The sequence below is a fragment of the Centroberyx affinis genome, unplaced genomic scaffold, assembly GCF_046629955.1.
Source record: "Centroberyx affinis isolate AG114_WGS23_722 - 3 ecotype Tasmania unplaced genomic scaffold, CSIRO-AGI_Caff_v1 ptg001172l_1, whole genome shotgun sequence".
Lineage (NCBI taxonomy): Eukaryota > Metazoa > Chordata > Actinopteri > Beryciformes > Berycidae > Centroberyx > Centroberyx affinis.
Window position 1 is genome coordinate 162,172 of NW_027279702.1, and position 13,654 is coordinate 175,825.

Here is a 13,654-nt window from a genome sequence, read left to right on the forward strand (position 1 = left end):
CTATTTCCTAAGATAAATTTGTATGAATGAAAACAGTGTGAGGTAACTGCATTTCATAAATTAGTTGTTTGACCATTTTTTACAATTAATGAAAACGTAAAGGCAAACAGACAGGAAAACATTTCAGCACCATGGACAGGGAATATCACCAACTGCAAATCGGTCTAGCTCAATTTGGCGATGGCGTTAACTTTCACATTTCAACTCAATGTGACTAAACAATGAACGACCAGCTGAAACACATCCTTTTCCCACTGCACTTCTGTGTCGTACTGTACCCGTACTGTCACGGTACGGTATGCTTTTCCATTATATTTTGTTCACTGTTCAGTATGGCTTGGGTACAGTAAAAGCGTATCTTTTACTTTGTTTAATTGGTTCTTGCCTATGCTGTATATCTTATTTGTACTGTAAAGCACCTTTTAACCCTGCCTTATACTGTATTTATATTATTCTGTATTGTAAAGCACTTTGTAACTTTGTTTCGAAAAGCGCTATACAAATACATTTTATTATTTATTATTATTATAAACGTCAACCTGGGCCAAGAGCTGCTGCTATAGTTACACATGTGTGTTCTGAACAGGGACCCATGTCTTCAAAATGGAAAACAAAAGGATACTGACCCGGTGCCTTAAAGTACACTCCTACTTCTGCAGTGGAAAAGTCACAAATCATCAAAGCAGGAACTATGCACTTTTAATCAAAACATCTCTTACCTCTCCAGATGCCCGCCTTCGGTCGGGGACCACTAGAGTATTCCCATTGCTGCCTGGGACTATAGTAGAACCTATACTCATTCTGGGTCCAACTAACATGTATCGTCTGTCTCCAGATCTGTACTGGATGCTGTGGCACAGCGTCCCGTCGTAATTTGCGTCTTGTATATATTTAGATGAATAGTCTGCGGTTTTGGAGCACTGCATTACAATCAACACGATGATACTGATGAGAAAAAGTGCTGAAACTGAGCCCAAAGTTATCATCAGATAAAACGTCACATTATTCTCCTCTTCATCTTTTGCTGCACTTTTAACATCAGAAGCTGCAAAAGCCTCTTTGGGCTCCACAGCCTTGATAATCACAGTAGCTGTTGCTGAGAGTGAAACGTTCCCATTGTCTTTTACCAGTATGACCAGTTTATGCTCAGCCTCGTCTGTCTCTGTGAATGACCGAAGTGTTCTTATCTGTCCTGTATAGCGGTCCAAAGCAAAGAGACTGTGGTCAGTCACTTCCTGCAGTGAAAATAATAACCAGCCGTTATATCCTATATCAGCGTCATAGGCTCTCACTTTAGTCACCAAATGTCCTGCGTTCACATTGCGGGGAATCTCCTCCACACCTTCAGCAGAACCGTTAGCGTTGACTGGATACAAGATGACTGGAGCGTTGTCATTCTGATCCAGAATGAACACGTTCACTGTGACGTTGCTGCTTCGTGATGGAGTTCCAGAGTCTGTGGCAACAACTTGGAACTGGAATGTTTTCATTGTTTCAAAGTCAAAACTTTTCAGCGCGAAAATATTTCCATTTTCGGAGTTAATGTTTACAAACGAAGACAGAGTATTTTCTGTTCCTCTATCCCTTAAAATATGATATGAAATGACAGCATTATCACCCTCGTCACGATCAGAGGCTTTCACTGAGAATACAGAGTCTCCTGGGGCGTTATTCTCAGTAATGTAGAAAGTATAAGGGCTCAGTGAAAACTCGGGGCTATTATCGTTCACATCTGATACAATAACGGTTATTGACTTTTCAGACGATAAAACTGGTTCTCCAGCATCCTTGGCAACAATAGTTAGATCAAAACTATCCCTTTTTTCTCTATCGAGGGGTGATTTGGTAACTAAAGCGTACATGTTATCCTGTAAGGATGGCTTTAATGTAAAGGGAACATCATCACTTACAAAACAAATAACTTTGCCATTCAGGCCGGAATCTAAATCGTTAACACTGATCAATGCAACTGTAGTTCCAGGTCTGGCATCCTCAGCAACTGCATCAGAAAAAGATGTAACTTCAATTTCCGGTGCGTTGTCGTTTAAATCAATAATTTTGACCCTTACGCTTTTATCAGTCGTCAAAGGAGCGGCCCCCTTGTCAGAAGCTTGTATATCAATCTCATAGTTGTCTTTCATTTCGAAATCTATCAGTCCCTTAACAATTATTTCCCCAGTATTGGCATCCACGTGGAAAATGTTCAGTAACTTACTATTCACATTGTTACCGAAAGAATAAAAAACCTCACCATTCGATCCTTCATCCAAATCTGTGGCGTTAACCGTTATGACTGTAGTACCAATTGGAGCATTTTCACTCAACGTAACTGAATACGCATCTTTTGCGAATATTGGCAAATTATCATTCACGTCCAAAACATCGACAATTAGTTCAACAGTCCCGGACCTAGGAGGCTTTCCTCCATCAATAGCTGTCAGGATAAATGTGTGCCTTTTCATAACCTCTCTGTCCAGTGGCTTCTGTAAAAGTAAAACGGGAACTTTTCCATTTTCACCACGGTCTATAACTTCCAGTCGGAAATGGTCGTTGTGAGTAAGTTTGTACTGCTGTACAGAATAGATGCCAACATCAGCGTCACTTGCAGCTTGCAGTTGAAATCGCGTCCCTGGTAGCACCGATTCTGAAATTTCAATTCGTTTGTCTTTCTGTGGAAAGCTGGGAGAATGGTCATTTACATCCAGCACCTCTACGGCCACATAATGGATCTCAAGTGGGTTCTCTAGCACGGTTTTAAGGTTGATAAAACACGTACTGCTTCCTTCGCAGACCTCCTCTCTATCTATCTTTTTGTTCACGTACAAAACACCATCGTTCTGGTTAACCTGGAACAGGGGTTCAGCCGAGCCCGTTACAATGCGATAGCCTCTGTCTTTTAAATTGCTCTTATCTAGTCCCAAGTCCTTTGCTATATTCCCAACAACAGTGCCTTCTTTTGATTCCTCAGATATGGAATATCTGATCTGTGCTGACGCTCCGCTCCAAACCAGAACCAAAGCAAACACATAGGCGACCCACCGCTGTCGCTCCCTCCAAGCCTTTCGTCCTCTTTGTTCCATGATTTTAGAATAAAAATAATAGTATACAAGAACTATATGTGAATCACGACCGCTACTTTGTCCAACATATTCCCAAACTCATCCCCTCGTTGACTCTCTCCAAATGATTGTATAAAATAAAATGCAGTTTGTAGGTGTTTGCCGTTCATCTGCACGGAAAGGTTCCTACCGATGGCGAAATAATATTCCCACTAAGGGGTGGGACCAACTGACATGGCGGTGAGATCTTGAGAAGCATTTTTCTACAAATACACTGACATCATGCGAGCCAGTGTCACATTGCACGACGATAAACGAAATCCTAAAATATTTTTTACACATAAAATCAAGAGATACGGTACAGTGTTTTTTTTTTTTTTAAATGCTAGAAAGAGACAGCTTTTCTATTATTATATATTAACAAATTCACTTGTTCTGATCTAAATGTTCCTCGTGGTGTTGAACGGGGATGAGCGCGTACGCAATGTTGCTTGAGTGTGGAAAGGCGTGTGTGAAAGCAGATAAGGGACTGGCGCAACTGGTCACATTCACAGATAATTCGTTGAATTTGTCCCACTACACATCGAGAAGCCTCAAGAGCACATTTTAGTATCATAGAACAAGGCCTTTTCATGAACACACTCAACACCCCTGGCTTGAAACTGTAAGTTCAGCAGTTCAGAAACACACGGACTGAACACTACACCGACAATGCACTTATACTTAAGCTTAAACATTGCCCCAAAAAACTTACAACTAACTTCCAACCTCACTAAAACTATGGTGTGACAATCAAGGGCCATTTGCATGTTCGCACACATAAGCAACAATTAAACGAAGCAGGATAAAGAGGACTGATATGGGCTACTATTGATGACGATAATTTTCTTACCTCTCCAGATGCCCGCCTTCTGTCGGGGACCACGAGGGTATTCCCATTGCTGCCCGGGACTATAGTAGAACCTATACTCATTCTGGGTCCAACTAACATGTATCGTCTGTCTCCAGATCTGTACTGGATGCTGTGGCACAGTGTCCCATCATAATTTGTGTCTTGTAAATACTTGGACGAAAAGTCTCTAGGTTTGGAGCACTGCATTACGATCAACACGATGATACTAATGAGAAAAAGTGTTGAAACCGAGCCCAAAGTTATCATCAGATAAAATGTCACATTGTTATCCTCATCATTTTTTGTTGCACTTTTAACATCTGAGGCTGCAAAAGCCTCTTTGGGCTCCACTGCCTTGACAATCACAGTAGCTGTTGCTGAGATTGAAACGTTCCCATTGTCTTTTACCAGTATGACCAGTTTATGCTCAGCCTCGTCTGTCTCTGTGAATGACCGAAGTGTTCTTATCTGTCCTGTGTAGCGGTCCAAAGCAAAGAGACTGTGGTCAGTCACTTCCTGCAGTGAAAATAATAACCAGCCGTTATATCCTATATCAGCGTCATAGGCTCTCACTTTAGTCACCAAATGTCCTGCGTTCACATTGCGGGGAATCTCCTCCACACCTTCAGCAGAACCGTTAGCGCTGACTGGATACAAGATGACTGGAGCGTTGTCGTTCTGATCCAGAATGAACACGTTCACTGTGACGTTGCTGCTTAGTGATGGAGTTCCAGAGTCTGTGGCAACAACTTGGAAGTGGAATGTTTTCAGTGTTTCAAAATCAAAACTTTTTAGTGCCAATATATGTCCATTTTCGGAGTTAATGTTTAAAAACGAAGATAGAGTATTTTCTGCACCCCTGTCCCTTAAAATATGATATGAAATAAGAGCATTATCACCCTCGTCACGATCAAAGGCTTTCACTGAGAATACAGAGTCTCCTGGAGCGTTATTTTCATAAATGTAGAAGGTATATGGGTACAGTGAAAACTCTGGACTGTTATCATTCACATCTGATACAACAATGCTTATTGTCTTTTCAGATGACAAGGATGGTTCACCTGCATCTTTAGCAAGAATTGTTACATCATAATGGGATTGTTGTTCTCGATCCAAAGCCGATTTGGTGACTAGAGAGTACATGTTATTCTGTAAAGACGGACTGAGCGTAAAAGGAACATCTTGAATTATAAAGCACATAACTTTTCCATTTAGACTAGAGTCTGAGTCTTTTACACTAATCAACGCCACTGTGGTTCCTGGTTTGGAATCTTCCGGGAGAGCACGAGAAAAAGATGTCACCTCGATCTCGGGTGCATTGTCGTTTACATCAACGATATTAATAATAACGCTTTTGTCTGTTGTCAATGGAGCCGCACCCTTGTCGGATGCCTGGATATCAATTTCATATCTGCCACTCTCTTCAAAATCTATGACTCCTGCCACAGTTATTTCTCCCGTCAGTGGGTTTAAATCAAAACGTGCACGTACCTTTGCATCCACGTCATTGTCTAATGAATATACAACTTCGCCATTTGAACCTTCATCTAAATCTGTTGCATTAACTTGGATAATAGTCATACCAAGGGGGGAATTTTCCTTTAGCTGCACAGTGTAGGAGTCCTTGGTGAAGACTGGAGGGTTATCATTGACATCGAAGACATCTATAATTATTTTCATGCTTCCAGACTTTGGAGGTTTACCTCCATCCACGGCTGTGAGAAGTAATATATGGGTCTTGACAGATTCTCTATCAAGTGGCTTTTGGAGAATTAAACTGGGAGTTTTACGGTCCTCACCACGATCTTTCACTTCCAAACGAAAATGTTCATTATGACTCAACTTATACTGCTGAACAGATAATGGGCCACTATCAGCGTCACGTGCAGCTTGCAACTGAAATCTTGCTCCTGGTAATGCAGATTCAGAAATCTCTAACATCTTTTCATTTTCGGGGAAGCTTGGAGAGTGGTCGTTTACATCCAAAATCTCCACCGCTACATAATGGACTTCCAGTGGGTTTTCTAACACTGTTTTTAAGTCGATCAAACAAACCTTGCTTCGGTCGCACACTTCCTCTCTGTCAATTTTCCGGTTCACATACAAAATACCATCGTCCTGATTTACCCGGAAAGGAGGCTCTGTCGAGCCATACACAATACGATACGCTCTATCTTTCAGTGTGGTCTTATCGAGACCTAAATCCTTTGCAATGTTTCCAACATCAGTTCCTTCTTTCACTTCTTCAGAGATGGAATATCTGATCTGAGCTGAAACTCCACTCCAAAACGTAACCAAAGCCACCATGTAGGCGGCCCACTGCCTCCGCTGTCTCCACGCCAGGCGTCCTCTTTGTTCCATGGCGTACAAATAAAAAACAAGGGATCCACAGATCTAAAATTGTATAACGACGCAAACTGTCCCCGTCATATTCGTTATCAAAATGCGCTCCTTCACCAACAAAGCGTTAGAAATTACACGGAGGCTAGATTTTGTGTTCAAGCTGTTAACACGCACATTATTCTACCCATGACAAAATAGACGAAAGGGATGGGTCTAATGGCTACGTTAAAAAAATATAGAAGCATTATTTGCCATTACACTGACACCAAGTGACCAAGAACAACATTACAGAACTACGGTTGAAATGGTGACAAATTACGTTTAAAAAAAAAGACACAAACGACCTGTTATAATGAAGATGAAAGGCGACCTGACATGGGCATACTTTTCAAGCACTGGAAAAGCAATTATGCTGCTTCCTCTTCATTAAAAAAAAAGCGTTATTAACGACAGTAATTACTATAGATGACTTGCCATTATATTACCTCATATCTCAAAGGAAAGTGTCGCGTTTTGCAAACTGCGTTTGAAGTTTCAGCACCACGGATAGCGATATTTTTATATGTACTACTAGTAGCCCTACTCTTCCCCTTCATCCAATAGAGTTCTGCCATAAAGGCGCCTATAGCGCTGAAGTTTCGTAACCATGGACATTGATAAACTTGATCCCGAAAATTTCTAAAAGGAAGCCAGTACTTACGATGGAGGCCAACCCCTCAAACTCAAGAACATTTAATTCAATTTATATTAATTGTAACTCGTATAGTCTCTCCATAAATTATTTTTTGGAAAAGGAAATGTTGGTAACTTGTGGCGTGGACACATAGATATGTTGTAAAACTGAATTGCAGTCAATAGAATCAGTGTTATACTGTCTTATATTGTTCTTACCTCTCCAGATGTCCGTCTCCTGTCGGGGACCACTAGAGTATTCCCATTGCTGCCCGGGACTATAGTAGAGCCTATACTCATTCTGGGTCCAACTAACATGTATCGTCTGTCTCCAGATCTGTACTGGATGCTGTGGCACAGTGTCCCATCATAATTTGCGTCTTGTAAATACTTGGAGGAATAGTCTGTAGGTTTGGAGCACTGCATTACAATCAACACGATGATACTGATGAGAAAAAGGGCTGAAACTGAGCCCAACGTTATCATCAGATAAAATGTCACATTATTCTCATCGTCCTCTTTTGCTGCACTTTTAACATCAGAAGCTGCAAAAGCCTCTTTCGGCTCCACAGCCTTGACAATCACAGTAGCTGTTGCTGAGAGTGAAACGTTCCCATTGTCTTTTACCAGTATGACCAGTTTATGCTCAGCCTCGTCTGTCTCCGTGAATGACCGAAGTGTTCTTATCTGTCCTGTATAGCGGTCCAAACCAAAGAGACTGTGGTCAGTCACTTCCTGCAGTGAAAATAATAACCAGCCGTTATATCCTATATCAGCGTCATAGGCTCTCACTTTAGTTACTAAATGTCCTGCGTTCACATTGCGGGGAATCTCCTCCACACCTTCAGCAGAACCGTTAGCGCTGACTGGATACAAGATGACTGGAGCGTTGTCGTTCTGATCCAGAATGAACACGTTCACTGTGACGTTGCTGCTTAGTGATGGAGTTCCAGAGTCTGAGGCAACAACATGGAACTGGAATGTTTTCGATATTTCAAAGTCGAAGCTTTTTAGCGACATTATGTCCCCGTTTTCAGCATTGATGTTGAGAAATGAAGTCAGTTTATCTTCACCTACAACTCTCAAAATGTGATATGAAATAAGAGCATTGTCACTCTCATCACGATCAGAGGCCTTCACTGAAAACACTGAGGCTCCTGCAGAGTTGTTCTCGGTGACATAAAACGTATAGGGGCTCGATGAAAACTCTGGTCTGTTGTCATTTACATCTGATACAACGACGCTTATTGTTTTTTCAGATGACAAAGATGGGTCACCCGTGTCTTTAGCAAGTATTGTAACATCATATTGAGACTTGTTTTCCCTGTCCAACTGCGACTTCGTGAGCACAGCGTACATGTTGTCTTGTAATGACGGGGATAATATAAAAGGAACGTTCTCTTTGATTGTGCAAATGACCTTGCCATTGATTCCAGAGTCCAAATCATTGACACTAATCAGGGCCACAGTCGTTCCAATTCTTGAATCCTCGGGGATGGAGCTGGAAAATGATGTCACTTCTATCTCTGGAGCATTATCATTAACATCAACTACAGTTATCATTACGCTCTTGTCAGCTGTTAAAGGAGCTTGTCCCTTGTCAGATGCCTGTATATCAATTTCATAACTCTTACTTTCCTCGAAATCTATCAGACCTGTTACTTTAATTTCACCCGTGAATGGGTCCACACTAAAGAGATCAATTAATTTCAAATCAACTTCGTTACCAAATGAATATATTATTTCGCCGTTTGCACCTTGATCCAAGTCGGTTGCATTTACCTGAATCACCATTGTGCCTGCGGGAACATTTTCCCTCAGTGTGGCAGAAAAAAGCTCTTTCGTGAACATAGGCGAGTTGTCATTAACATCAAGAACATCCACAAGTATTTCTATAGCGCCAGACTTCGCCGGTTTTCCTCCATCAATGGCCGTTAGAAGAAACCTATGTTTTCCAGCAGTTTCTCGATCTAACTGCTTCTGCAAAACTAAAAACGGTACTTTACGGTCTTCCCCTCTATCCTTGACTTCTACTCTGAAATGGTCATTATGGCTGAGTTTATATTGCTGAATGGAAAAATGGCCTCCATCGGGGTCGCGTGCAGCTTGCAGCTGAAACCTCGCTCCTGGTAAGGCAGACTCAGAAATCTCAAGCCTTTTCTCTTTCTCTGCAAAACTAGGAGAGTGGTCATTCACATCAAGTATTTCCACCGCCACATAGTGAATCTCCAGTGGGTTTTCTAGCACGGTCTTCAGATTGATCAAACACGGACTGGTCCGTTCGCACACCTCCTCTCTGTCAATTTTTCTGTTCACGTACAAGATACCATCATTTTGATTTACCTCGAAGAGGGCTTCCGCTGAGCCTGTTACAATGCGATATCCTCTATCTTTTAGTGTGGTCTTATCTAGTCCCAAATCCTTAGCTATATTCCCAACGACAGTTCCCTCTTTAACTTCTTCAGATATCGAATACCTGATCTGTGCTGAAGCCCCGCTCCATAAAAGATCCAATACAACCATGAAGGCGACCCACCACTGTCGCTCCTTCCATGTCTCACATCTTCTTTGTTCCATGACTTCAAGGTAATAAAGAATAGTCCACTAAATGTGTCGTATTATGAAGGACACGTTGTATGTCATGTTCCTGAACGTAATCCAAGGTATGCCTTCTGCAGATCGATTGATGGAAAAAGAATGTAGATATTGCTCACCAATCGTAAGCTCACAAACAACTATGCCGTTTGATAAAAATCGCAGTCACTATTAAGGGTGGGCCAGAATAAAGCCTGTGACGAAAGGCTCTGTGAGAGCCATACACTTACAACCAACCTACACTGACACCATGCGTTCAAGTGCTACACTACTGAGTTTTCTCTGTCTGAAAAACTTTTCAACAAATCAAAGTTCGGCATACAATCTCTAGAGACAGTACAATCCTGCCTTGATTGGAATGGATATAAGAAGGCCCTGCGGTTTTGAAACGATATGTTATACTAGCGCATAGCTTAAGATTCAGCACCAGGGAGAGCAAAAATATACAGTCAAAATTCCTTAGAGAGAAAGCAATAGAAATATCAACCACCCATCCTGCCAATCAAGCAAGAAAAACTGCTGTGGAATATCTCTTTATAACATTGGAAACCTTAATAATAAACATGGCTTGAAAAAATACGTACCTTGCGAAAAAAACAGAAAAAAAACTACATCTTGCCTAACGGAGAGGAGGATCAAAAAAAGTGATTGCAGATTTTGTCAGGAAGCTATAATAAGTGCACTGACAGTGGTTAATGCGAAGTAAGCCTTCACATGTACTCTCCGTGTTCTTCCAGAAAGGAAGTGGTACTATGATATGTATTACTCATATACAAACGATCTCCCCAATAAATAGTTCTGCCAACAAGTCAGCTTGTAATGACGACACATCATGCAATTCTTGAAGACATTACACTTACCTCTCCAGATGCCCGTCTCCTGTCGGGGACCACTAGAGTATTCCCATTGCTGCCCGGGACTATAGTAGAACCTATACTCATTCTGGGTCCAACTAACATGTATCGTCTGTCTCCAGATCGGTACTGGATGCTGTGGCACAGTGTCCCGTCATAATTTGCGTCTTGTAAATACTTGGACGAATAGTCTGTGGGTTTGGAGCACTGCATTACAATCAACACGATGATACTGATGAGAAAAAGTGCTGAAACTGAGCCCAAAGTTAGCATCAGATAAAACGTCACATTATTCTCCTCGTCCTCTTTTGCTGCACTTTTAACATCTGAGGCTGCAAAAGCCTCTTTGGGCTCCACGGCCTTGATAATCACAGTAGCTGTTGCTGAGAGTGAAACGTTCCCATTGTCTTTTACCAGTATGACCAGTTTATGCTCAGCCTCGTCTGTCTCCGTGAATGACCGAAGTGTTCTTATCTGTCCTGTATAGCGGTCCAAACCAAAGAGACTGTGGTCAGTCACTTCCTGCAGTGAAAATAATAACCAGCCGTTATATCCTATATCAGCGTCATAGGCTCTCACTTTAGTCACCAAATGTCCTGCGTTCACATTGCGGGGAATCTCCTCCACACCTTCAGCTGAACCGTTAGCGCTGACTGGATACAAGATGACTGGAGCGTTGTCGTTCTGATCCAGAATGAACACGTTCACTGTGACGTTGCTGCTTAGTGATGGAGTTCCAGAGTCTGTGGCAACAACATGGAACTGGAATGTTTTCAGGGTTTCAAAGTCAAAACTTTTCAGCGCCAAAATATCCCCGTTGTTAGAGTTCACGTTAAGAAATGAAATCAGTCTGTTATCTCCACCTACATCTCTTAAAATGTGATATGAAATAAGAGCATTATCACTCTCATCACGATCAGAGGCTTTCACAGAAAATAATGAGGACCCCGGAGTGTTATTTTCAGTGACATAAAACGTATAGGGGCTCAATGAAAACACTGGACTGTTGTCATTTACATCTGATACGACAACACGTATTGTCTTTTCAGATGACAAAGATGGGTCACCCGTGTCTTTAGCAAGTATTGTAACATCATATTGAGAATTGTTTTCCCTGTCTAACCGCGACTTGGTGACCAAAGCGTACATGTTGTCTTGTAATGACGGGGATAGAGTAAAAGGAACATCTTCTTTGATTATGCAAATTACTTTACCATTGATTCCTGAGTCAAAATCATTGACACTAATCAGGGCCACAGTAGTACCCATTTTTGAATCCTCGGGGATGGAGCTGGAAAATGATGTCACTTCTATCTCTGGAGCATTATCGTTAACATCAACTACAGTTATCATTACGCTCTTGTCAGCTGTTAAAGGAACTTGTCCCTTGTCAGATGCCTGTATATCAATTTCATAACTCTTACTTTTCTCGAAATCTATTAGACCTGTAACTTTAATTTCACCCGTGAATGGGTCCACACTAAAGAGATCCATTAATTTCAAATCAACTTCGTTACCAAATGAATACATTATTTCGCCGTTTGCACCCTGATCCAAGTCAGTTGCATTAACTTGAATCACTATCGTGCCAGAGGGGACATTTTCCCTCAGTGTGGCAGAATATAACTCTTTAGTAAACACAGGCGAGTTGTCATTAACATCAAGAACATCAACAAATACTTCTATAGCGCCAGACTTCGCCGGTTTTCCTCCATCAATTGCTGTTAGTAGAAGCCTATGTTTTCCAGCAGTTTCTCGATCTAACTGCTTCTGCAAAACTAAAAACGGTACTTTACGGTCTTCCCCTCTATCCTTGACTTCTACTCTGAAATGGTCATTATGGCTGAGTTTATATTGCTGAATGGAAAAAATGGCCTCCATCGGGGTCGCGCGCAGCTTGGATCTGAAATCTCGCTCCTGGTAATGTCGATTCAAATATCTCTAATCGTTTTTCTTTCTCTGGGAAGCTGGGGTAATGGTCGTTTACATCAAGTATTTCCACCGCCACATAATGAATCTCCAGTGGGTTTTCTAGCACGGTTTTCAGATTGATCAAACACGGACTGGTCCGTTCGCACACCTCCTCTCTGTCAATTTTTCTGTTCACGTACAAGATACCATCATTTTGATTTACCTCGAAGAGGGCTTCCCGCTGAGCCTGTTACAATGCGATATCCTCTATCTTTTAGTGTGGTCTTATCTAGTCCCAAATCCTTAGCTATATTCCCAACGACAGTTCCCTCTTTAACTTCTTCAGATATCGAATACCTGATCTGTGCTGAAGCCCCGCTCCATAAAAGATCCAATACAACCATGAAGGCGACCCACCACTGTCGCTCCTTCCATGTCTCACATCTTCTTTGTTCCATGACTTCAAGGTAATAAAGAATAGTCCACTAAATGTGTCGTATTATGAAGGACACGTTGTATGTCATGTTCCTGAACGTAATCCAAGGTATGCCTTCTGCAGATCGATTGATGGAAAAAGAATGTAGATATTGCTCACCAATCGTAAGCTCACAAACAACTATGCCGTTTGATAAAAATCGCAGTCACTATTAAGGGTGGGCCAGAATAAAGCCTGTGACGAAAGGCTCTGTGAGAGCCATACACTTACAACCAACCTACACTGACACCATGCGTTCAAGTGCTACACTACTGAGTTTTCTCTGTCTGAAAAACTTTTCAACAAATCAAAGTTCGGCATACAATCTCTAGAGACAGTAAAATCCTGCCTTGATTGGAATGGATATAAAGAAGGCCCTGCGGTTTTGAAACGATGTGTTATACTAGCGCATAGCTTAAGATTCAGGACCAGGGAAAGAAACAATATACAGAGTCAAAATTCCTTAGAGAGAAAGCAATAGAAATACCAACCACCCATCCTGTCAATCAAGCAAGAAAAACTGCTGTGGAATATCTCTTGATAACATTGGAAACCTTAATAATAAACATGGCTTGAAAAAAATACGTACCTTGCGAAAAAACAGAAAAAAAACTACATCTTGCCTAACGGAGAGGAGGATCAAAAAAAGTGATTGCAGATTTTGTCAGGAAGCTATAATAAGTGCACTGACAGTGGTTAATGCGAAGTAAGCCTTCACGTGTACTCTCCGTGTTCTTCCAGGAAGGAAGTGGTACTATGATATGTATTACTCATATGCAAACGATCTCCCCAATAAATAGTTCTGCCAACAAGTCAGCTTGTAATGACGACACATCATGCAATTCTTGAAGAC

At 41.5% G+C, this 13,654-nt stretch overlaps 4 protein-coding genes across 4 annotated transcripts; all 4 read right to left on the minus strand.

Annotated features, from left to right (window-relative positions):
- Window positions 1–689: 689 nt before the first annotated feature.
- On the minus strand, window positions 690–3,080 carry LOC139648229 (protocadherin alpha-8-like). The gene has a single exon (XM_071524283.1). The coding sequence runs from the start codon at window positions 3,078–3,080 to the stop codon at window positions 690–692; it is 2,391 nt and encodes a 796-aa protein (XP_071380384.1).
- Window positions 3,081–3,485: 405 nt separating this feature from the next.
- On the minus strand, window positions 3,486–6,312 carry LOC139648230 (protocadherin beta-15-like). The gene is made up of 2 exons (XM_071524284.1): window positions 3,952–6,312; window positions 3,486–3,635 (listed from the first exon to the last, which is right to left on the minus strand). The coding sequence occupies exons 1-2, from the start codon at window positions 6,310–6,312 to the stop codon at window positions 3,486–3,488; spliced, it is 2,511 nt and encodes an 836-aa protein (XP_071380385.1).
- An 858-nt stretch (window positions 6,313–7,170) lies between these two features.
- Window positions 7,171–9,543, minus strand: LOC139648231 (protocadherin alpha-3-like). The gene has a single exon (XM_071524285.1). The coding sequence runs from the start codon at window positions 9,541–9,543 to the stop codon at window positions 7,171–7,173; it is 2,373 nt and encodes a 790-aa protein (XP_071380386.1).
- Window positions 9,544–10,391: 848 nt separating this feature from the next.
- On the minus strand, window positions 10,392–12,784 carry LOC139648232 (protocadherin alpha-3-like). The gene is given in 3 exon segments (XM_071524286.1): window positions 10,392–12,284; window positions 12,286–12,564; window positions 12,566–12,784. Coding segments are annotated over 3 exon segments (2,391 nt in total).
- Window positions 12,785–13,654: the final 870 nt, after the last annotated feature.

What these genes read in the sequence shown, in the direction of transcription:
- LOC139648229 (XM_071524283.1), bottom strand. Translation starts at nt 3,080, where the DNA reads ATGGAACAAAGAGGACGAAAGGCTTGGAGGGAGCGACAGCGGTGGGTC.
- LOC139648230 (XM_071524284.1), bottom strand. Translation starts at nt 6,312, where the DNA reads ATGGAACAAAGAGGACGCCTGGCGTGGAGACAGCGGAGGCAGTGGGCC. An exon ending in GAAGGCGGGCATCTGGAGAG is followed by an intron (nt 3,636 to 3,951) that starts GTAAGAAAATTA and finishes CTCGATGTGTAG; the next exon opens with TGGGACAAATTCAACGAATT.
- LOC139648231 (XM_071524285.1), bottom strand. Translation starts at nt 9,543, where the DNA reads ATGGAACAAAGAAGATGTGAGACATGGAAGGAGCGACAGTGGTGGGTC.